The 23,319-nt window shown below is 34.8% G+C and overlaps 1 protein-coding gene and 3 pseudogenes across 1 annotated transcript; 2 read left to right on the forward strand and 2 right to left on the reverse strand.

Annotated features, from left to right (window-relative positions):
- Positions 1-4,200: 4,200 nt before the first annotated feature.
- Positions 4,201-22,916, reverse strand: LOC120132905 (ATG8-interacting protein 1-like). Its single transcript, XM_039149595.1, has 5 exons — positions 22,811-22,916; positions 21,179-22,008; positions 20,256-20,441; positions 18,864-18,867; positions 4,201-4,211 (listed from the first exon to the last, which is right to left on the reverse strand). Exons 2-3 carry the CDS (start codon positions 21,986-21,988, stop codon positions 20,337-20,339), a joined length of 915 nt encoding a protein of 304 aa, XP_039005526.1. The 5' UTR covers positions 21,989-22,008; positions 22,811-22,916; the 3' UTR covers positions 4,201-4,211; positions 18,864-18,867; positions 20,256-20,336.
- On the forward strand, positions 6,248-9,135 carry LOC120132906 (annotated as a pseudogene).
- LOC120132966 lies at positions 9,648-14,693 on the forward strand (annotated as a pseudogene).
- On the reverse strand, positions 15,714-18,292 carry LOC120132904 (annotated as a pseudogene).
- Positions 22,917-23,319: the final 403 nt, after the last annotated feature.

Raw genomic sequence — 23,319 nt, forward strand, 5'->3', positions numbered from 1 at the left:
TCGGTTACCGAATTAGTTCGGTCGGTTAACGGTTAAAAAAAATTTTTAATTCGGTTAACGATTAATTTGGTTCGAATCGATTAATTAACCGAATTAACCAAATTAACCGAAATTAAATTTTAAATATTAAATATATTATATAACATATGGGCTCAACCCAAATCATTAAAAACCCAATTAATACTTAAGATCCAATAACTTTTAAACTTAAATCAATATTAATTAATTAAAAATTATATAAATTTTTATTTTATAATTATATATATTTAAATTAATTGTAAACTGTTTTTTAATTAAAAAATATTAAATATATTATATAACATATGGCTAAACCCAAACTATTAAAAACCCAATTAATATTAAGATCCAATAACTTTTAAACTTAAATCAATATTAATTAATTAAAAAATTATCTAAAATTTATTTTATAATTATTTATTATTTAAATTAATTATAACTTTTTTGAATTAAAAAATATTTAATTTTATATAAATTAGAAAATTTAAAAAAAAAATCGGTTAATTCGAAATTAACCGAATTAACCGAAATTTATTCGGTTCGGTTAATACGTTTGAAAAAAAATTCGGTTCGGTTAACGGTTAAAGAAAAAAAAAAGTTTGGTTAATTCGGTCGGTCGGTCGGCCACCGTTTTAACCGAATGAACCCCCTACCTACAAACATGAATCTTTAAATAGTATATTAAATTTTAGGAGATTAAATTATAAAATTTTAAAAGGGGTAAAATTCTATCATAAAAATTATATAGATATTTAAAACTTTGAAAAAGTACGACCGCCATAGTATTTTTATATTTATCCCTGATTATAACTTGTATTATCATTGTTGTTTCTTTGATTCATATGCTTGACATGTAAAATAAGCTTACATTTTTCATCCTTTTTCACAGTTGATCTTTTGGGTTGGACCTTGCACTGGGGCTGCACTCTATCACCAACTAGTCACTAGAGCCATCTCATTCGAGAACAGAGCTTGAAATATCAGGGTTTTTTTTTTAAAAAACAAATATTTATCTAGTACTACTTTCATTATGTTTTAAACCTTAAAGTGGTGTATCTGACCTTATTCTCGTACTATCAATTTCTCCCCGCGAGGAACCAATACACTGCTTGTTGATCTTTTAAAAAGTATAATTTAAGCGGGGGAAAAAAGCGTCAGAGATATATGTTCTTTAAAAGAAAATTAAGGTGGCTCTCATATTGGCCCTCTAACTCAACAAGTCTAATGGGACCGTTTGACAAATGTTTTTTGTCATTCACCGTTATGGTGTTAACGTAAAAGTTCATGGTATTAACGTGACATTCCACGGTGATTGATAATGTGACAGATAACATGAAAGGTAAGCTAAATTTAGGGACGATAATTTCACCCGCATCTGATGGGTTCCGACTCGATCGGATTAGATTTTTTTATTAAAAAATTGGATTCAGGTAGGGTTGGATTTTTTAAGGGGTGAAGTCGAGTCGAGTTGGGTCAGGTTCGGGTAGAGGGTAAAAAAACTCTGACCTAACCCGAGGATAATAATGTAATTTCCTTAAAAAATATTCTTTTAATTAAATCCTTAATTTATACAGAGTCGGGTCAGGTCATGTTGGATTTATACTCTAAAATTGGGTTGGGTCGAAGTCGAATAGAGGATATATATTTTTAAGGTCATAACCTATCGGATGTAGGATATAAATTTTTTTTGGTCGGGATTTAGGGTGGAGGGTGCATATTTTCGGGTTGTCGGATTGACCAAAAACCAACCCTAACCCGACCCATTGCTATCCCTAGCTAAATTGGTACTCAAACGTGGCAGATGAACGATTACGTCAGCACTGTAATAGTCAAACGACGAAAAATATTGATTAAAAGGACCACATTAATTTTATTTTTTGAATTAGAGGGTCACATTCAAAAAATAATAATAAGAGGGTTACATTGATTTTTTTTTTCAAAAGTACAATTACCTCTTGCTTTTTTGCCTATATTTAAATGTTCACGTTAGAGCACACTGAATGTTTAACAGATTACATTCTAGTTATCATCGAGCACTCCACTCACTCTTATCAGTCATCATCGAGCACTTGACTCAATTTTTAGAATTACATGGCATAAATTATATCCATATTCACATGTTGTTTCCAAATTTCGAACACCGTGATTATTAAGTATACGAGTATTTGATGTCAAATAATTAAAAATTATCTTTAAACATATAATATATTATATTTATCCCAAATTAATAAAAAAATATTAAACATGTATTATTTAATATAATTAAAGTTTCAAAGAACACAGAAATCATTTTCTGAATACCTCGAAATACTCCTCACAGGAATGTCCATCCTTAACACAAACATGAAAATCAAAATATTAATTATTTGAAAAATTAAGAACTAAATATGAAATTATTAATAATATTCTACCTATGTAACAAATGATCATAAAGTAACATTTTATCTTGAGCGTGTAAATAAAAATACCAACATGAGTAACGGGTAAACTTGATCCATTGCCTACAATAATATTTTAACTAAATTATTTATTAAAGTTGTTCAATTATCATGTTTTGGTTTGTTTGTTAATTTAATTATATATTTTTTTAAAACCATATTTAATGTTATTTAATTATGTCTTAATTCGTCGCAAAAATAACAAAATTACTAATGTAACAATTTTTATTTTTTAATGGTGACATGACATTATCTTATAGTGATACGTCAGATGTCAACATTAATTAATTAACGGGTGGTCAGAATAGAACCAAATGTAACGTTAGATGTGACTAAAAAACAATAATAATTAAGTGACAAAAACAGAACTAAAGTGATAGTTGAATGACTAAATATATAATTTACCTTAATATCTTTGACTGTCAAAATATGATATCTTCCATGAAATCTCGTCTTAGCAAAAATCAAAAGAGGATGGAATTCGTGAGGCTAGCGTGGGTGGTTGCTGCCTACCCATTTCGACAGTCGTAACTCAGCATAAGGTTGCTCATAAATTCTCCAAATAAATGCTTTTGAAATCAGTCCTAAGCCATTTGGTTGCTGCCTACCCATTTCGACAGTCGTAACTCAGCATAAGGTTGCTCATAAATTCTCCAAATAAATGCTTTCGAAATCAAGTCCAAAGCCATTTGGGCCATCAGCCCCATTTCGGATAATTTTCATTAAATAACTCTTTCTGACAAAGTTAAGTGCCATGCAATTGTTGTTGATGGTTACACAATTGTCGGGTCACTTCAACAAGCCACGTGAACCGTAGAAAATGATGTTGAATTAGTTCTTAAACCGAAAATGCAGCTCTTAATAAAGTTTGGGTCTGCTTGCGTCGTGTTGACACTGACATCAATGGCTACAATTTTTTTCTTATATTTTGGCTCAACATTGAGTATTAGTTTAGAAAAGAAGGGTAAAGTAAACAAAGAGTATATCGAGACTATATGATGTTTTGTTGATATCACAGATTAGTAGAAATTATAAAATATTCATTCGACTGTAGGATATTATTTTATTCAGTTCATCGATCATTAAAAATTATAAAATATTCATCCAATTATTCATATATTTCAAACACGTATTTTTTCGTTTAAAAATGATAGATAATTGATAAATCAAATCCATCAATAACTTTCAAATCTAAGTATTTTTCTTGAATTGACACTGTTATTGTACGATATTCTATTTAAATGATTGATAAATATATTGTAAGTTGTCTTTCCTCGCACCAATTTTTTTTAATCTAGTAACAAATTTGAAATATGTAATAAAATATATTGTTAATAATTTACAAACGGAATCGAAAACTATTTAATTCATAAACTAAATTCAACAAAATAATAATAAAATTAAGACTAAAACTCGAAATATATCACATGAAAATGCAACCTTATTTGTCTGCACTTATTTTCTTTTACATCGATTGTTGAAAGAAAGAGGCAAGGAATTTTCCAGATTCTTCCGAAATCCCTCACAAGTAATCGAATTTCTTTGTGTTTTTAAAGGAATATGAGCTTTGACTCTTACTTGGAGTAAAATATTTTTAAGGCCACCTATCAGAGCAGAAAACCCATTGAAAGCTTTTCAAAATCTTCAACTACTCCAACCAATCCTTTGCCTAAATAATAAAAAAATAAAATGTAGGTTTTTAAAATAGCATTTAAAATTTAATCTTTATATTATAAATTAAATTAAATTAAATTTCTTTCAATAATACATTCATGTAATAATTAATCTAAATTAACTAATTAATAAATTAAATGTAAAACAATTATATGAATACATATATACATAATTATAAAAGAAGTCAATTTATTTTAAATGACGTGAATTTAAAATGCATTTAGATCTAGGGATGGACATGAGACCCGAATTCGACGGGTTCTGAACCGACCCAATCAGGTAGGGTTTTTTTTAATTCGGGTTCAGATTGGGTCGGTTTTTTTTAAATGTATGTTCGGGTCGGGTCGGGTTTAGGCTGAAAAATATCGGACCCGACCCGATCCGAAAATATATAATTTTACCATATATATTAGAAATAATTACAATACCTTCTATATATTATTTTTTTCAATTAAGTCACTGTTTTTATTAAATAAAATATTTTTTTATTATTATTTAATGCTAGGTCGGGTTTTTAAGTTATATATTGGATCGTATTCGGGTCGGATGAAATTTTATTTTGGTCGGGTTGGATCGGATCTCGGGTGGATGACTCTTTGTTCTCGGGTCAGGTCGGGTGGACAAAAAATCCGACCCGACTCGACCAATATCCATCCCTATTTAGATCCAACCACATTTGATTTATAGGTTCGGAATGAATAGATATTTTAAACATAGTAAGAAATTATAAAAATAATAAATTTTATGAGTAGCCTGTATGTCACTTTATGATGGGTCCTTCTCCCGTTTAAATTTCACATGTGGCCTTAAATACTAGGTGTTTTTTTCCTTCGGTACCCAAAGACGGTTGTCGTGTCCTTCAAGTGAAAGCCCTTTCCAACATGGAAATTTCCTCACCCTTAACCTCCGAGTCATTTATTTTTGTCCATAAATAAATAAATTTAAGACTAATTGTTTACTATATTGGATGCAATTTATTTATTATAATTTAATTGAATTTGATCATATGCATACACTACACGAAGTTAGCAAATTTTATTAAAAGATTAATTTTTTTCAGAAAATAAAAAACTAAATTTATATAAAAAATATACATATTATAGATTAAAAAATATTGGTCAGCTTTCAAACGGGAAAATATAGGTGAAATTCTTGTTATGTTGGGCCACCAATGTTTGATCTAAAAATATCAAATTTTATACATCTCGGGGTTGTGGCAACTGCCCACCCACCTTTCGGCTTACATAATTTGAATTTTGGACCGGAGTTAGCTGATCAACCCACATGGAACAATCACAGGAATGAAACACCATAAATATAAATATATTTACCCTTTTATACATTTATTACTTGAGTTAACAATTGAATGTAATTATATATTGGGTTTTGAAATTATTTACTCATTATATAAATTTATTGATTAAAAAAACAGGTGGTAATATTTTTAACCTTACTGATGCTGTAAGAGATAATTTAGGAGTTGGGTAATTTTCAATCTAATCACATAAGTAAAATAAATAATATTCTATCTTAAAATTAAGACTATTTGATAGGTTCATAAAATTATTATTATTATAATATACTATAATGTTGTAGTTTCTTAAAATATTTATATTTAATATACTATAATATATACTTTTAAAATCATTTTTTATATCGTTTATGTTGATAAATCGGGCAAAGTAAACGAAAGAACACAAGAATTTTAACGAGGTTCGCAATGCTTACGTCCTCGGTGCCTAGGCGGTGCTAGAAAATTTTATTCAATTCTCATAGGTTTAGGTTACATCTCTATTTATAATAAAAAATCCTGATACATAATTACAAAATTAACCCTGCGTTCCAAACAATAATATCATATTATCATTTAATTCATGTGATAAACATTAATTAATCTGCGCTGAAAACGGTTGAGTGGTGAGCGGCAGTAACCCCAAAATTCAATTATTATTGAGTAGGGGACTGTTTTCATTTTTTTCAAAGAAAATTCCCATCAGAAAGGGTACATTGGTCACTTCGGTGGAACTCAGCGTTTCTGTTATTCTGACCCGCCATGACTTGGGCATATTCTAATTTAAAGTTCAACCGCCACATTTAAAACACAACGTTCCCTTTTCTCCTCCCCCAACGCCCCCTCATTTGCATCCTTTTTAAACAGCAGAGATAACAGAAGAACTACAAGAAAAAAAAAGGAAAACCAAAAAAATGGCTCCACCAAGAGCTGGGTAGGTTTCCTTCAGTAACGGAATGCAACGGATCGACATACGATCGATCGCCGCCGATCTCGATGGCACGCTTTTAACTCACGTAGCTCTTTTCCGTACTTCATGCTCATCGCCGTCGAAGCGGGAAGCCTCCTTCGAGGTCTTATCCTTCTTCTTTCTCTTCCTCTGGTCATTCTATCTTATTTCTTCATTTCCGAAGCTATTGGTATCCAAATCCTCATTTTCATCTCCTTCGCGGGACTCAAGATCCGCGACATCGAGTTGGTCTCCCGCGCTGTTCTTCCCAGGTAGAAAAAAGCAAAAGAGATTCGAATATTAAACCTTTTATAAAAGTAATTTATACTTAACTTGCTTAGTTCTTTCGTTTTTGGATAGATTTTATGCTGCGAATGTGAGGAGGAAAGTTTCGAGTATTTGACAGATGCAAGAGGAAAGTGGTATGACTGCGAATCCGACGTTCATGGTGGAGCCGTTTGTGAAGGATTTTTGGTGGAGATAAGGTTTTAGGCACAGAGATCGAAGTGAACCCGAAAACAAAGAAGCCACGGGATTTGTTAAGAAGCCAGGCGTTTTAGTAAGCGAATTGAAGAGATTGGCCATTCTGAAGGAGTTTGGTGACGAATCGCCCGATCTTGGAATCGGAGACCGTGAATCTGATCACGATTTCATGTCAATTTGCAAGGTTAGTCTCCTTGCAGACTACTACTAGTGTTCTTTTTTCGTTTTCAACAACCTACACTCGTAGATTTCATGTTGATTGATTCATATTTACTATCAAGCTTTGATTCATCTTTAGACTGTAATATACTATAACTTGGTAATTGCTCAGCGTCTTTTATTTATATCTTTAAATTCATGGTTGGTGAAAACTTAATTATCTTGACTTGCTTGTTGCTTCATCAACTTGTCACCATTATAACCGCTCTGATTAGCCAAAAGACATAGATTTTGTTTATATATAACCTGTATCAACCTGCAAATGTGTGTCAGTAATATATGTACGACAATCTTTGTGTTTTGATTAATTTAGTGATAATTAAGAAATGTTAAAATTATAGTTTTAAAAAATATTTTTATATAAATATTTATATTAATTAAAATATTTATTATTGATAATATTATATTTCACCCCAGATTTACATAAAATCTTGAATAAATAAAAACTTGTTTAGTGTTTTAAGTTATCGTTTTAACTTTTAAAACCTTTCTTGTTCATAAAATTACTTGAACCAAACAGTTTGAGGTTAGGTTAACGTATTTAATTTTTCGATTGGACCCACAATCTTAACTCTTAACATCGGTCAATGATCCACCAGCAAAATTAGCTGCCACCCCACCCCCATAAATGTGCTTTCTTTAGGTGGAAAAGACAAACTGATTATTGTCAAAAGTATCACTTAATGATAGTATCTTGTTGCATTTAAATATTGTTATTCATAATCTAATCGTGAAGTCTTTAACACTTCCAAAATAGAAACCCAGTAATTGACAAGTTGTATAAATTTAAAATATTCACTTAAAATATGGACTTCGTAAACAATATTTTTCTCTCTTTTTTTGTTTTAATTTCATTGTGTATGAATTTATTTTGATTTATTTTAATAAAATTTTATTATGTTTTTTTATTAATTTAATTATTATTTAAAAAATTTATTTCGAATATAGTTATTAAGATTTGAGTGTTATTTGTACTAACAATCACGATGGTACATCTGTTTGTAAACAGGAGGCTACATGGTGCACCCTAGCAAATCATCATCACCAGTACCACTTGATCGCCTGAAGAGCCGCATCATCTTCCACGATGGTCGGTTTGTCCAACGCCCGGACCCCTCAATGCCTTGATCACCTACATTTGCTGCCATTTGGCTTCATCCTATCCATCATTCGCGTCTACTTCAATCTACCTTTACCCCGAGCGCATCGTGCGCTACACATACGAAATGCTGGGCATTCTCCTCGTGATCCGCGGGAAGCGACCGCCGCCGCCATCTCCGGGTACCCCAGGCAACCTCTACGTCTGCAATCACCGTTCAGCACTTGATCCAATCGTCATCGCCATCGCTCTCGGACGTAAGTCTCGTGTCACATACAGTGTAAGCCGTCTCTCGAGGTTCCTATCACCAATCCCCCATTGCTTTAACTCGTGATCGTGCGGCTGATGCTGCCCGATTTCAGAGCTATTACAAAAGGTGATCTAGTAGTTTGTCCGAAGGGACCACGTGTCGCGAGCCATTCCTGTTGCGATTCAGTGCTTTGTTTGCAGAAATGATGATAGGATCGTCCCCGTCGCAGTCAATAGCAAGCAGAGCATGTTCTACGGGACGACTGTGAGAGGGGTCAAATCTGGGACCCTTACTTTTTCTTCATGAACCCAAGGCCACATACGAGGTCACGTTCCTCGACCGGTTGCCGGAAGAGATGACAGTGAAGGCCGGAGGGAAATCGGCTATCGAGGTGGCGAATCACGTGCAGAAGGTGCTGGGTGATGTACTGGGCTTTGAATGCACTGGATTGACTAGGAAAGACAAGTATATGTTGCTCGGTGGAAATGATGGTAAGGTCGAATCAATGTACAATGGCAAGAAATAATTTGGGTTTGTTGCACGCTTCAGCGATTTCTCAAAACATAATGAATTTGGTTGAGATATTATTAAAGAAAATGTCCGGAGAGATTTATGTCATATTGGTGAATGTATAATTGTTTTAGGGTTATGGATATTGTTTTCATGTAAACTTTGCTATATCGTCAGAAATGTTTTTTCCTACCATTTCCATAATGAAATAACGTTCTAATTTGCAGGTTAGAAGTGAATTTTGCACGTTTTGCAATTTTTTTTACATCTTAATCCAGAATTAATTACAGGCTCTTTTACACCTTAATCCAAATAAATTGAGTGACTTGATTGTAACCATTTAAATTAGATAATCTGTTTATAACTTGACCTATTAGTCCTTTACAATAAAACCCATTTCGAACCACTTATTACGGCTATACCACACAAAACTCACCGTAATTTTGAATTGCATGGAGGGGTATTGCCAGAACCTTATCGTATCTTCTTGATGACCTTTCATCCTCATTGGATGGATATTCCAAGTGTCACATCTCGACTCTCTTTTACGGAAGCCAAGAAAGAATCTTCCTTTTATGCGTTTCATCGTCAAAGAACTGGACAAAAAGTTAAAATACAATGTCTGTTATAAACTTTGAGCTTTCGATTTTGAACTGAATGGTATAGTTTAGCTCTTAAGCTTCGAGCTCTTTCTCTGTACAACTTGTGCTTCTGCAATGGCTATAGGCGGTTTGATTTCCTACCGGAATTTTGGACATTTCGTCGGTTCAGGTATTGTTTTACTTCCTTAATTGGAGATGTTTTCTATAGTTGTTTGAGCTTAATGTTAATTAGCTGCATTTTTTGAATTCTTCTTGTTGATTCGATACTTGCATGTTTTATTTCCTAATTTGTCGCCTTTGGTTAAGTTTTTTCCTAACGTTGTAAATTCCATATTGATTTTTTAAGTAAAGGCTCTCTGGATTTGAAATTCACTTGGAAGTGGATAAGAGTAGCTTGGAGCCTTAGATTCCGTTGAATCGTTGAAATTCGATTGCATGAATTATATATGTTTTAATTTTGTATTCTGTAGTTCAAGTGTGGAGTTGATAAATGCGTTGCTTTGAGAATTTTGTTTTACTGCTGAATTTAGTGATTTACTTGATAACCAGTTTGAATTAATTGATAGATGTGGAAGCTACGGTTTCAGTTCTTTTACCATTTTCATTTTTCTTTCTTTTGTAAACTGTTAAAGAATTGTTTTGCAAAGCTGGAATATACTTAAATTGGGGCCTTCAATTGATGGATATGAGGTTGTTGTGGACTGTTACTAAAAGTATTAACTGGTCATAAACTTTGGGGAATCCGCCTTGTGGCCCTTGTCTGCAGAGTCCCATGATTCCCCTTTATCTACTGTAAACGTGTATTACATGCAATTGCTCTAGTTTGGATTTTAAATGCTTTACTTAATATATATTCCTTATTAGGTCCATTTTCCTTATTAAGGTACTTTGTTACTTGTTAGCTCCCGAGTATAGTGACACTATATAATGGCAGGTAAGTTGTCGAGGGGAGCAAGCCATCTTGCTTCACAGGGGAGAGAGATCAGCTGTAGCTGTTGTGCATTGTAACTTGTTTTACCGAAAGTTATGGTGTCAAGCGGATAATGGTTTTCTATCTGGCCAGTTTCCTCAAGCTACTGTTCATTTAGATGAAAACATTGTGAAACCCATATCAATTTCTCTGAATGGAAGACGACTTATTTCTTCAGTGTCGATGCACCATAGTGATAAGTCTCATAGAGTTTGTTCTCAAAAACGAAGTCGAGGAATTTTGCATGCTATTGTTTTCCAAACTCGCCCGTGGTTGGCTTGGGCTATGTGACAGGACAAAATAGGAAAAAACAGAACTTGTGCTTTCTATAAATCCGAGGAGTATGACATAACAAAGGGAAGTTGGACTCTTTGCTGTCTCCTGACGAAACCAGTGAAGCTATTATTTGAACGAGATATCCCTTGGTGGCAGAATTTTCCAAAGCGATGGGTTGTTGTACTGCTCTGTTTTGCAGCATTTTTTATGCAACATGGACCGTGTGAGTGTTCTCTTCGTAAACGTTAGCACCACTGTACATCTCTACGGACATGCTGACTTAACTGTGTGCTATACATTCCTTTTGCAGGTCAACATGAGCATTGCTATACTCCCCATGTCAAAAGAGTTTAACTGGAACAGTGCAACAGTTGGTTTGATTCAGTCTTCTTTTTTCTGGGGCTATCTACTCACTCAGGTCTGGTTCAAACACTTTAAAATATGCAGAATTATTTAGTTTCTGTGGAGGATGTACATTACATTGGCATAAAATGTGTCGAGCTTCTAGTATTAGCATATTTGAACCTTCGAAGGTTGCTGCATGCTGTACATCTATGTGGTTTTCATTCATTTGTTGTTGATGCCAGAAATTCTCTAATATTTTCTTTTAACATACAGATTCTTGGAGGCATATGGGCAGATAAAATAGTGGAAAGCTAGTCCTGGGTTTTGGAGTTGTCTGGTGGTCAGTAGCTACATTTTGACTCCTATTGCTGCAAGAATTGGACTTCCATTTTTGCTTACTATGCGTGCTTTTATGGGAATTGTGAGGTAGGCGCTGCTCCGCTTGTTGGTTTTTAATATTATCCTGTAGTGACCTGTGGTCAATTACCAAACTATCTCCAAAATTCACATGCTTACTGAAGCAGCCATTTTATCTGTACTAACTGGCTAAGAAAGAAGAATTTTCTATTAATGTATATGAAAGGATGAGAAGAAAATTAAATTAAATTCATCAGTTAAAAGGATTATAGTAGGATTAGAGTTTTTTTTTACTATGTAACTCCATAACAATATTCACTGAGCCAACAGTACCCAACTTCCCAGAAGAGAACGCTAAGATTCTCGTCTATTTTATCTATTTTATTTACAGGGTGTGGCAATGCCAGCAATGAACAACCTACTTTCTAAGTGGATTCCAGTGTCAGAGAGAAGTAGATCACTTGCACTTGTATACAGCGGCATGTATCTTGGTTCTGTTACTGGGCTGGCTTTCTCCCCTATCTTAATCCACAAGTTTGGGTGGCCATCTGTTTTCTACTCATTCGGTTCCCTTGGAAGCATCTGTTTGCATTATGGTTAAAAAAGTGCGACCCTGATTCCTTTACCTTTTATTCAGAATATATTAGTCGGCATAAAAATCTTTCCTCTGGATTCATTTATGAATGATGCTTGATATGAGATCACAAACTCTGACACTGGAATCCACTTAGAAACTAGGTTAATACCATGGTCTTGTGAAATATGTTAGAAGTCTATCCATTTCTTCCCCCATTATTACTAAATGTTTGACTTCCAAGCTTATATTTTTCACTAAAGATCACAAACTCCAAGCAAATAGTTTTGGATACTCTATTCATAAAGAAGGAAGTGATTGAATTAATGTATTTTCATATGGATCTCAGTCCTTGGTAGTTGGTACTCCCTTTGAAAATTCTTTAATTCTGCCGCTTTTGTGGTTGGTTCTCAGGCATATAGCTCCCCGAATGAAGACCCAGAGCTTAGTAAAGAAGAAAAGAAACTAATCATGGGAGGGCATATCAAAGGAACCAGTTAAGGTTATTCCATGGCGATTAATCTTATCAAAAGCTCCTGTTTGGGCTCTTATAATCTCTCACTTCTGCCATAATTGGGGAACTTTTATCCTCCTAACATGGATGCCTACGTACTACAATCAGGTATTTGAACATGTTCAATGAACAATGTCAACTTTACAGTTGGCATCGAGTAGTCTATAAAATGCAGCTCTGCTCAGCACTTATTGCCTTGCTGAATATTAGGCATGAATTTATATGGCTCGCAGGTCCTGTGCAGGCTGTATTGTTGTTGCAGCCCATGCCTTTCCATGAGTACATCTTTACCTGCCAAAACACATGCCAGGAGTGCTGGGGATTAGATTTACTGATCATTAATTGCTGAATTTCTCGCTACTGTTGCTTGTTATCTTACCTCTAAAGTTCTCTAAGTCTAATCTAACAGCGCAAAATTAATTTAATAGTGATTTCACCGACTCATGATTAACCATTGCAATGGTGGTTCTTACAGGTTTTGAAATTCAACCTAACGGAATCTGGACTCCTCTGTGTATTGCCTTGGTTGACTATGGCTGCCTTTGCAAATATAGGAGGGTGGATTGCTGACACACTCGTGAGCAGAGGTCTTTCCATAACAGCAGTGCGTAAGGCAAGGATTAGCTCTTCTTTGATTCTTAAATTTGATTTATTTCAAAGGATTATTAAATGCTTGAATGTACCAACTTGTGTTTTATTGACTACTCTAGCAGTCTGGCTATGATCTTCCAATTCGTATTTAAATTCAATCTCCTAGTCTTTGCTGTGGACTTCATGCTCTCATGGTATCACAACAACTCATACCATATTAGATTTTTTTTTTTCAAATTGTCAAAGTTTAAATTGATTTGTTGAGTGAACAAAAAATCACATCTAAGAGTCTGTTTATACAATAGAAGTCTTAGACCCGACCTTCCTATATTAAGAAGGAAATTTAGTAGTTTGAAAACATTGGTCAAGTGATGGTAAGAAAACTACTTGAGTCCTTTAGCATGATCACGCCCGTAACCTATTAATTTTGCAGATCATGCAAACGATAGGCTTTCTGGGGCCGGCCTTCTTCCTTACACAGCTAAGCTCTGTCAAAACACCTGCCATGGCAGTGCTGTGCATGGCATGTAGCCAGGTACCATTTTTTATTATTATTCAAGGTTCAACTCAGCTTTGAATTTGTGCATTGTTTTCTCCACAATTATGATCTTATCCACATAATTTTCCTGTAGTTTTTATAAAACAGTATGCACTGTAACTCCTGTATTAGACTGACGAAGGAACAGACTTGGGTGTTTTGTTTCTATTGAGGTTAAAGAATCAGGCGACCACTAACTAATCTGGAAGAGATATTTTGATCACTAAATTATTTTTTTTTCTCGACAGGGATCAGATGCATTCTCTCAGTCAGGCCTTTATTCCAATCACCAAGACATTGGCCCACGCTATGCTGTGAGTTCCTTAGAATAGAATATAGTGGAATGAATAACCAAAGAAATGTCATTTTGTGATTTTGATGTCCTAGTCATTTTCGGCTCTTACCGTAGTTCTGTAAAAATGTAAAAGGTTGAAGTAATCTTTACAAACACTTAAGGCTTACATGGTAAAATCAGTTTATTGATTCGATAATCCTCACATAAATGTAACTAGGAAGGATTTTTCTAATTCTCTATGTGGTTTTCTTTAAGTAATTCACTTGATCATCATTGTTTCTTGTCAAGAATGACATTTTTCTTTTTCTGAAAGTTGTTTATGTCTATAACAGGGAGTTCTATTAGGACTGTCGAACACTGCTGGGGTGCTGGCTGGTGTTTTTGGTACAGCTGCTACTGGCTACATACTCCAACGAGGTTCGGTTGAAATACGCTCAGTTAAACTCGAATTCAGCATACCAAGTTCATTAATAACATCTACAAACTTTTCCATTGCAGGCTCCTGGGATGATGTGTTTAAGGTGTCGGTTGCATTGTACATCATGGGCACATTAGTCTGGAACTTATTTTCAACCGGAGAGAAGGTTCTCGACTAGGAAAATGCTAGAATTCTACAAGGAAGAACAGAAGTCTGCATAGCTAAACAAGAACAACTTTAGAAAGTAATAGAAGGAGCATGCATGCCAAGGTAAGTGAAAAACTGAACAGGAAAAAAAGAGCTTTTTACCAACTTATAAGAAAACAACCGATTTGGCTGGAAAAATGTTTATTTAGGTCATAACTCCTCCTTTCATTTGATACATGAGTTTCTAGTGTACGATTTTATGGGTAATATTTGATTCATACCCATCAAACATTTTGGTTTCCCATAAAAAGCTCAGTCAGATCATAAGTTTGAAGAATATTATATGTATGATTCTGCCTCTGCTTTGAACTATCAAGTATGGCTATATTTTCTGGGTAAACTACGTATTAGTTATCCATCTATTCTCACAGTCCCATTTTGGACATTCAACTTTTTTTCCCCAAAATCATATCTAACATTGCGGTTTTGTTCTATTTTGGCCACCATCCGTTAAAAAATAAATGGTAATGTCACATCATCATTTAAATAAACAATAAAATAATTCTACATCAGTAATTCTATTTAATTTTTAACGACGAATGTTCAAAACGAAACTATAAAAATAAATTGGTGACTAAATACGTAATTTACTATGTATTTTTTTTTGCCTGTACAAATCCGACAGCGTCATAGTTAACACGGTGGGCCTTACATTACATGTCTAGTTGTAGGATAGATAAGGAATCATTGATGCGAATGTTAGAAGTTGGGTGTATACATTTATAGCACGCTTTCTGCTCTAACATAGCTTTGGTACTTTATGAAGTGAAGTTTCTGGGCCAGGTTTCCAGGCAAAACATGGGCCTATTAGGCTTATAAACAGCTAACACTTTCACTCCATTTCATATCATAGTAGATAATTAATATCAAAATTGATTTATATTAGATGTTGTAATAGTGTTTATTTTTTACAAAAATGAAGATAGAAAAGACCAAACTACATCCTAACTGACCTATTACCACAAGCATCACTCCATTGATATAAAATTCTACAAAAGTATTACAATAGTGATGGCCATATTATGCTTACTTGAGAGACAAGAAGGAATAAGATAATGTAATCCAAAAATGTATTCAAAGTAAATTAACTTAATTAATTCATTGAATTAAATGAATGATTGAATCAAGAAAAGATTCATGTCATGTCCAATTCCATTACAGACAAACTAGAAATTTTATAAAACAATTTTATAAAAAAAAATCAAAAGGTTCCCTACAAGAAAAGAAAAGAGTATAATATATATAATTGTAAAATTAAAAATACCTCTCCTCCTTATAAAAGATTGGCCATTGAGGCATTGATATGTACCCAACTTCCTTGCTCAAAATTCGCGAACAAATTAACTCTCAGTGGCCCCATCGCCGCACTAAAAATCACAATTTACCTTTCTTTTTCTCTTCACCGATAATCTTTTCAACTATTGCTCCCAAATCTCTCTCGTGCACGTTAACTTTAAGCCCGTATTTCATGAACAATGTCAATGACATCTTCTGCTCCACCTTATGGCCGGGGACCAACGTCAGCTTATGCCTCAACAGTGCCGCGGCCACCACCGACTTCATCTGTAGATAAGCCAAGCCTTTCCCCAAACATATTCTCTGTCCAGCATTGAATGCCATGAATTTGTAGGAGTCGTGCTTGATGAACTCCTTCCCGTCGGCTGATAACCACTTTTGGAGACGAAACTCGAAACAATCGTCTCCCATGTTGACCTCATTCTTCCTACTGAATATATTGAATATGTCACCGCCGTCGGCTGATAACCACCTTTGGAGACAAAACTTGAAACAATCGTCACCCATGTTGACCTCATTCTTCCTACTGAATATATTGAATATGTCACCGATGATCTTGTCGGAACGGAACGAATGTTCCATCTGACAATATGTCATCAATCACCACATGCTTTGAATCCTTCGACACCAAAAGGTATAATTTTAGGGTTTTTGACAATATTACCTTCAAATATATCAATCAGTCAAGATTTGAAGTTTCGATTAGAATAGTGCAATTTTCACGTAAGATTTTATCTTGACTATAAGATGTTGGATGATGAGCCAAAAAAACCAACTGAGAGCAACAGTTGACGTGTCACGTCCAACCAAAATGAAATTGAGTGCCACGTGTTGGAGAAACACGTCCGAATATGATTCCTTTTTCTTCATAAATCTGGAAAGCAAATCGTCGTGCGGGTTTCCATCCTTTTGCTGACTAAGCAATTCTTGCTTACGTGAATTTATGACGTTGGATAAATATTCATTCATGTGGACAAGGCTTCGGCTCAGGTTCACTTCTAAGCCAAGCCAGAGCCATCTCTTGAGCTTCCATAAAACCTCAGGCAAAATAAACCTTTGAACAGAGGCTTCAGTGCTCGGTCAAAAGCCGAAGCGAAGCCGTTTTCGGGCAACCCTTGGGCGCATGTTTGCGGATCCTTCCAAAAGCCAAGCCGCAAATGTTATCAAAAGTGAGCCTGAGCAACACGTCCTGTAGATCTACCGGCCGCCCTTGGTTTTGAGCTTCCTCGAGAATGGGACAGAACCGTAGCTTGATGGCTCGACTGACCCATCGAGCCATGGCTTGACGAAGAGTCCTGGTGGTGAATTCCAGTGCTGCGGTCCTACTTTGGAAGAGCCACGTGTCGCCGTCGGAGTTGAAGATGCCTTGACCGAGCAGATCATGGAACACGGCCTGCCATGTGGGACCTTTGGGATAATTGTCGAAACAAGACTTGAGGATGTGCTCCAAATTCCTCGGGTCGCACGTGACCCTATCTCCGAGCCGAGATGGGGATGGCACAAATGCAGGACTGGTACGAGCCGCAGCAGGCACGGAGGTTGTCGGAGATCCAATCATGCATGCGGTCGCAGTTCTCGATCAAGCCCGGCAGACTGCCAAACAGAGGCCAGACACGTGGACCACTTAACGACCGTGAGATGAACGTGAACCATAGTAGGTAAGCCATGATCGCCGCCAAAAGGAGCAAGCAGTCGATATATCCATACTTGCCTCTAACTACAACAAAACAACCCCGCTCCTAGCTCAAATTTCCCCGAGAAAAAAAACTCGCGTATTATTAAAAAGGAAATCTGGAAACTCGAAACCCTGAAAGAGATATTTATACGTAAAAACTAAAAGATAAGGGTTCTGCTATGTTTGTTTTTTTCCTTCTGTATGAAGAAGAAGGAGAAGAAGACAGTGATAGTATTATGGAGTATATAGAAAGAGGATTTATAGGTGAAACTATAAGAAGGCAATAATTAAGGGCAGACTGTACCTTTGAGTACTACACCATTATTTCTCTTATTTTTTTAATCTCATCCTCTAACCATCAGATGCACCGCCATAAATGCGCTGAGAGGTCGTTGAAACTTCTTAAAGGAGAAACAAAGGAAAGCCCTAACCAGTTTACCTACCGTTGAAACCCTCAACTCTCTCCTTTTATCCCGAAATTTTTTCACCTAATTTCTGCAGGGAAGGATAGAGGGACTTTAATTCAGCATTGAATGAATGGAGTTGAATGAGTTTAGTTGATAAATTCAAACAAAAAACAAGGCAAAGGTGAAGCAAAAGGCAGATCAAACACAAAGATAACGGAATGTATATCATCTTGTTCCCTTTTAAATGGAAAATGGGGTAGTTTTAAGTGCATGTGGGCTTCTGGTTAGTGTTGGATGAGCAAACCCACCAGCCACCACCTACAATTTATACGATATTTTATCCAGTTTCTGTACAATTATCAGTAAAAAAAAAATACAAACCAAGTACAGAGATTCGAGGGATCATACAAGTTTGACCTTTGCTTGTCTTTAAATGCTTTGTCTACGTTAGAAAAAGTGTCCCCAACCCGTTTCCCTCTCTGCATTTCCTGGTAATGAGAAAGAAATCAAATGCATTTTATGAGACTCTTATTTTATGCATGTAATGTATTTGACTCTCTTTCAATAATGCATTGCTGAGACGATTCAGATATAATTTATAATAAGTATAATGATCGCATAATGAAACAAATATAAAGATTTTAAGTTAAAATTATTTCGGAATAAATTACGGATAAGAAACTGATCCTAAAGGAAAACAAAACGAAAAGAAGTTCCCCTTCAAAGCATCGACTTTTCCATTCCTTGCAAAACCAGAAACCATTGAACGAACAGGCAAGGAAATCGAAGAAACAGATCTGGAATTGAACCTAGACGCAGTCCCCTTAAAGAATCAGAACTTTTATTACGACAGATCGAGCCAACGACGATCCTCTGCCGCCCGAAGGGACACCCGAGCTGCGTCTTCAACTCAAAACTCATCTACCTCTGAAGTAGTTGAAAGCGTTGCCAAGGTGTGAGCTGCACGACATCACTTGGTCATTTCATCTTACTATTGAAGCTTTCATTTCAAATGGGAGAGAAGGATTCAAAATTGTGTGAAGAAAATGCTGTCAAAGTGTTGGCGAGAGGTTTGCCAATATGCAACAGTAGTGAGAGGGGACCGGAGAATTGTCAATTTGCAACCTTATTAGCGGGAGTATTATCTAAGTATTACGAGTCCTGGTCGTGCTTGCTTGTGTTAGGGTGTCCATCGGTCGTCAGTGTTTGGTGTCGGTTGGTCGTCGATCTAGGTGATCGGAGGGGGATGAATTTTCAACAAAAGGTGAAGGGGGCGGCTGGAGGGTATTGGGTATTTGGATATTTTGAGTATTTTTTTTTATAATTTTATATAAAAAATAAATTCTTTTAAAAATAATTTTTTTTATTTTTTAAAAATAATAAAATGTTCAAGAAAAATATATATTATCACATGTTTAATGACAGTCAAATTTAACATTCATCAATCATTACCGCTCAAACATCTAAAAATATAACAAAAAAAATTATACACTTATTTTTAATCCCTTAAAGTTATCTTAAGATACCATTAAACCTAAATAAAAAGTATTACTCTACAATCAATCTATCAAGTAATGATCATATATAATAAGGACGAGGATGACATATTAATTATTCACACGTATCATTTATTCAATAAAAGAACTTTAAGTTAACTAAATTTAAAAATATTATTTCATCATACAAATATAACAAATTTTTTAAATCAAAATCATAACTTTTAAATCAAATTAAATTTATATTCAAATTTAAATCAATTCATTTATAATATTATTATATCTATTGATTGTAATTTAAATTATTTTTAATCGTATACAATGTATACATATATATCATATATGTTCATGTGTAACTAAACTTATAATATTATTTAATAAGATAATATAAAGTTATATAATATTTTTATAAAATTATTATAAAAATTGAATAAAATATTAATGAGAATATAAATGAATTAAAGAATTGAAAAGGATAAAATATTTACAAAGAATTACAACTAGAGGACTAAATTGAACAAAACACCAAGTTCAGAGAATAAATTAAAAAAAGAAAAAGCTCGTTATCAAAGAAGAATTGAAGTTGCAATTTTTTTAAGAGCATGTGATTCAAATTTAAGATCGGAAAATGAACATCTTCGAAAGTCCAAGTTCTTTACTTGCTTTATGACACAAGATGAAAGGAATCGTTGTTAAAGGTCAAAGGGACACCTAAACAATATAAACAAAGATAAACACAAATCGCAGACAACGGTGACAACACAAACAGCAAACTAACATATCAACACCCAAATCAATCTCCATGTCATTCTCTCGATATGTTTTTTCATCATCATCACAAGTTTTAACAGTCATTAGGGAAGGTGCCCCTCACAAAAGAACCAGGGCGGTGGCCACCGACGATGACTTCTTTAAGGCGATATATGGAACCAATCACCTTACCAGTCTTCTGTCAAAACCCAAAAGGTAAGGGAAAAATGTCAATATCCGAAGCAAAAATAGGTAGGAGAAAGCAAGGGATGGAGAATTAAGAATGCAGCATGCTCAAGATGCACAGTACTAGAACAGTTTAGCTCTAAGACAGCCGCCTACAACAAACAGATATTCCAGCTTCCAAAAATTTCAATTTTAACGTGCAAGATATACTACAGTTGGCAGCTTTAGTAAAACATATAAAATAGTAGGTAAGCGTACGTTTTCTAAACCAATTAATAATAACGTACAGGACTACTTTTATAACTTCTCTTTATTTCCTCTCTACTTTGTCCAACCAAACAATAGGTTTTCCTTTTGCAACAGGTTACACAGCCAACTTTACTGACACTCAGATCCCATATTCTTGTTTATAAACACACATATTCATGATAATATGAAAACACTAGGCAAAATGAAGAACCGGCCTTTTCAAAACCTCTTCCATCACAAAAGTAAATGTTTTATGGAAATGTCACTTGCACTCAAGTATCTGATGTGGACGTGCGCCCGACACACGTATATTTATTTATTTATTTAAATTTTTCTACATCTTTGAGGGGTCATATCCTCGTACATATATTCAGCTAAGAGCCAGACACATACTTGAAGAAAAATGAAAAATCAAAGCAACATTAACTTTACAGGATGCAAAGAGAAGTAAAAATATGCATCCTTGCTAAATCTGAAAGGACCAATTAGCAGTAAGTATACCTCATTGTTGATGCTCAGCTGCCACTTATGTTGCAAAGCTTGCCACCTCTCTTGCTGCCAACGCTGCCCAAGAATCACAAGGCCCATCACAGCTGCTGCAACAAAAACGGACCAAAATGCATTTGCCTCCTTTGCATGAGCATACAATGAAACTGCTCTTCTCTTCCACCAAGCTTCGCAAGGGAGATCAGAGTCATCCCATTTATCATCCTGTAAAGGCTTTGGGGACTCGGGCATGTCTGAAGGAAAATCAAAGTCTTGCTCAGAAGCTTCAATAAGCTCAGAAACAGCAGTCGTTGATCCATCGAGTTCTTCCTCGCTATGGAAAAAACCAAATGTAGCAGCACCATACAAACTCTGGTCCTTGTTGATCAAATTCAGTTCTTGCAGTGTCGTTCCTTCTTCAAACTCTGTACCATGTTTCTTATCAAAAAATTGCATACCTGGAAATTCATCATGTACATTCAAATCTTTCAAAGACCAATCTTCTTCATCCTTTGTCTTAGATCTATCACCTTCTTCTACAACACCAGATTCAGGGACCACGCCCTTGCCTACATGTTCACTAGTATCATCGGGTTCTAGTGGCAAATTCTCATGCTCGCTGGGGGGAAAAACAAAGTGGCCAGACATGAATAAAGCACGAGAAGTTTCTGCTTCTTCAACTTCATATGAATCACCTTTTCTATCATCCTTTGTTTCAACTTCTTTTGTACCAGAAGCGGCAGCATATGCAGATGCAGTAAGGGATACAACCTCCCATTCGTTCCCACGTGGAATGTTTTCCTCTCCTTCCCCGTTATCAGCCATTGCCCAGACTTCAATATTTCCTAAAGTTAATAGAATTAATTACTTTAACAGCCAGAGAAAATTAAATAGGGGATTCCATAAACTTGCTTTCCTTGTAGAGAAATAGAGTGGGTTAGAAGAAGGTAATAGTAAAAGCAGTCAAATAAGAAACAACTGAATAAACTATAAACTTACAAATTAACTATTAAAAAAATCAAGCAATTCCATAGTATTAAGATAACATGCAAAGTTTGACAAAGAAACAATATGAAAATAACATTTTAAGAGAATTTTCTTCAAAGAGAATACCAAATTTATATTACCCTCACACCAAAAATTCACTGAAAAGTGAAAACATCGTAATGGAAACGCAAGCCAATAATTTTAAAGATTAATAATAATCGCATCTAAGAAACTTTTGCAGCACATGCAGGTCAACCGATTCAGCAAAACACCGATACTGTGTTGTATACTTTACGATATCTTTTCGTTATCGGACGGTACAAAAACCAATAAATAAGTTTCACCGACTCAATATCAAGTATCAACCGACAACTGAAAACAATCTAACAAAAAGCAACTTACACAACGAATCATGCAACTATCGAACCATACATCAGAAATTAATCAAAGAAAACAGAGAATCAGAAAACCCTATCAACCGTAGCATACCCATGCGATGAGTAGAAGAAACAATTAATCATAAACAACAACAACAAGAGAAAATCAGTCACATCAACAGATAATCAAAAGATGATCGATAATCAATGATTCTGGCTTCGTCAAATTTAAAAGGATAAAAGAGGAAAAGAAGGAAAACTAAAACTTAAGGTCAGCACTTACGGGGAGCGATCTGCAGGGTACGAGCACTAGATCAGCCTCAACGATGAGTTCACAGTTTCGAGAAGTGCACAAAGAAATCTGGGTAACCTTTTATATATCTCGAAAAGTCTTTGTCAGAGGATGATTAAACCGGGAAAAAAGGTAAATGCTGTGAAGCGGAAAGGATAGAGTTACCGGCAGTGGCTGGTAAAACAACGTGGCCTAAGATATATCTTCTCGCTATCCGTACAGAATAAACGGTGATAAAGTTTGAGTGTGGAGTGGAACTTCGTGCGTTTGCGTGCACATTCAAAGCCACATCCCCTGCAATTGTTTGTATGGTAACAGATCTGATCGATGGATGATCTCACAACAGGTATTTTTATAGAAAAAAATGTTGAAACGTGAATGTAGCTTATAATGAAATCTTTTAGCACATATTATTCTTGATAATGTGAATATTTTTTTAATAAATAATTTAAGATAAATACATGATAATATATATTTAACGATTATTTTTAATATTATTT

This window comes from Hibiscus syriacus, unplaced genomic scaffold (assembly GCF_006381635.1).
Source record: "Hibiscus syriacus cultivar Baekdansim isolate YM2019G1 unplaced genomic scaffold, ASM638163v2 tig00110570_pilon, whole genome shotgun sequence".
Classification (NCBI taxonomy): Eukaryota; Viridiplantae; Streptophyta; class Magnoliopsida; order Malvales; family Malvaceae; genus Hibiscus; species Hibiscus syriacus.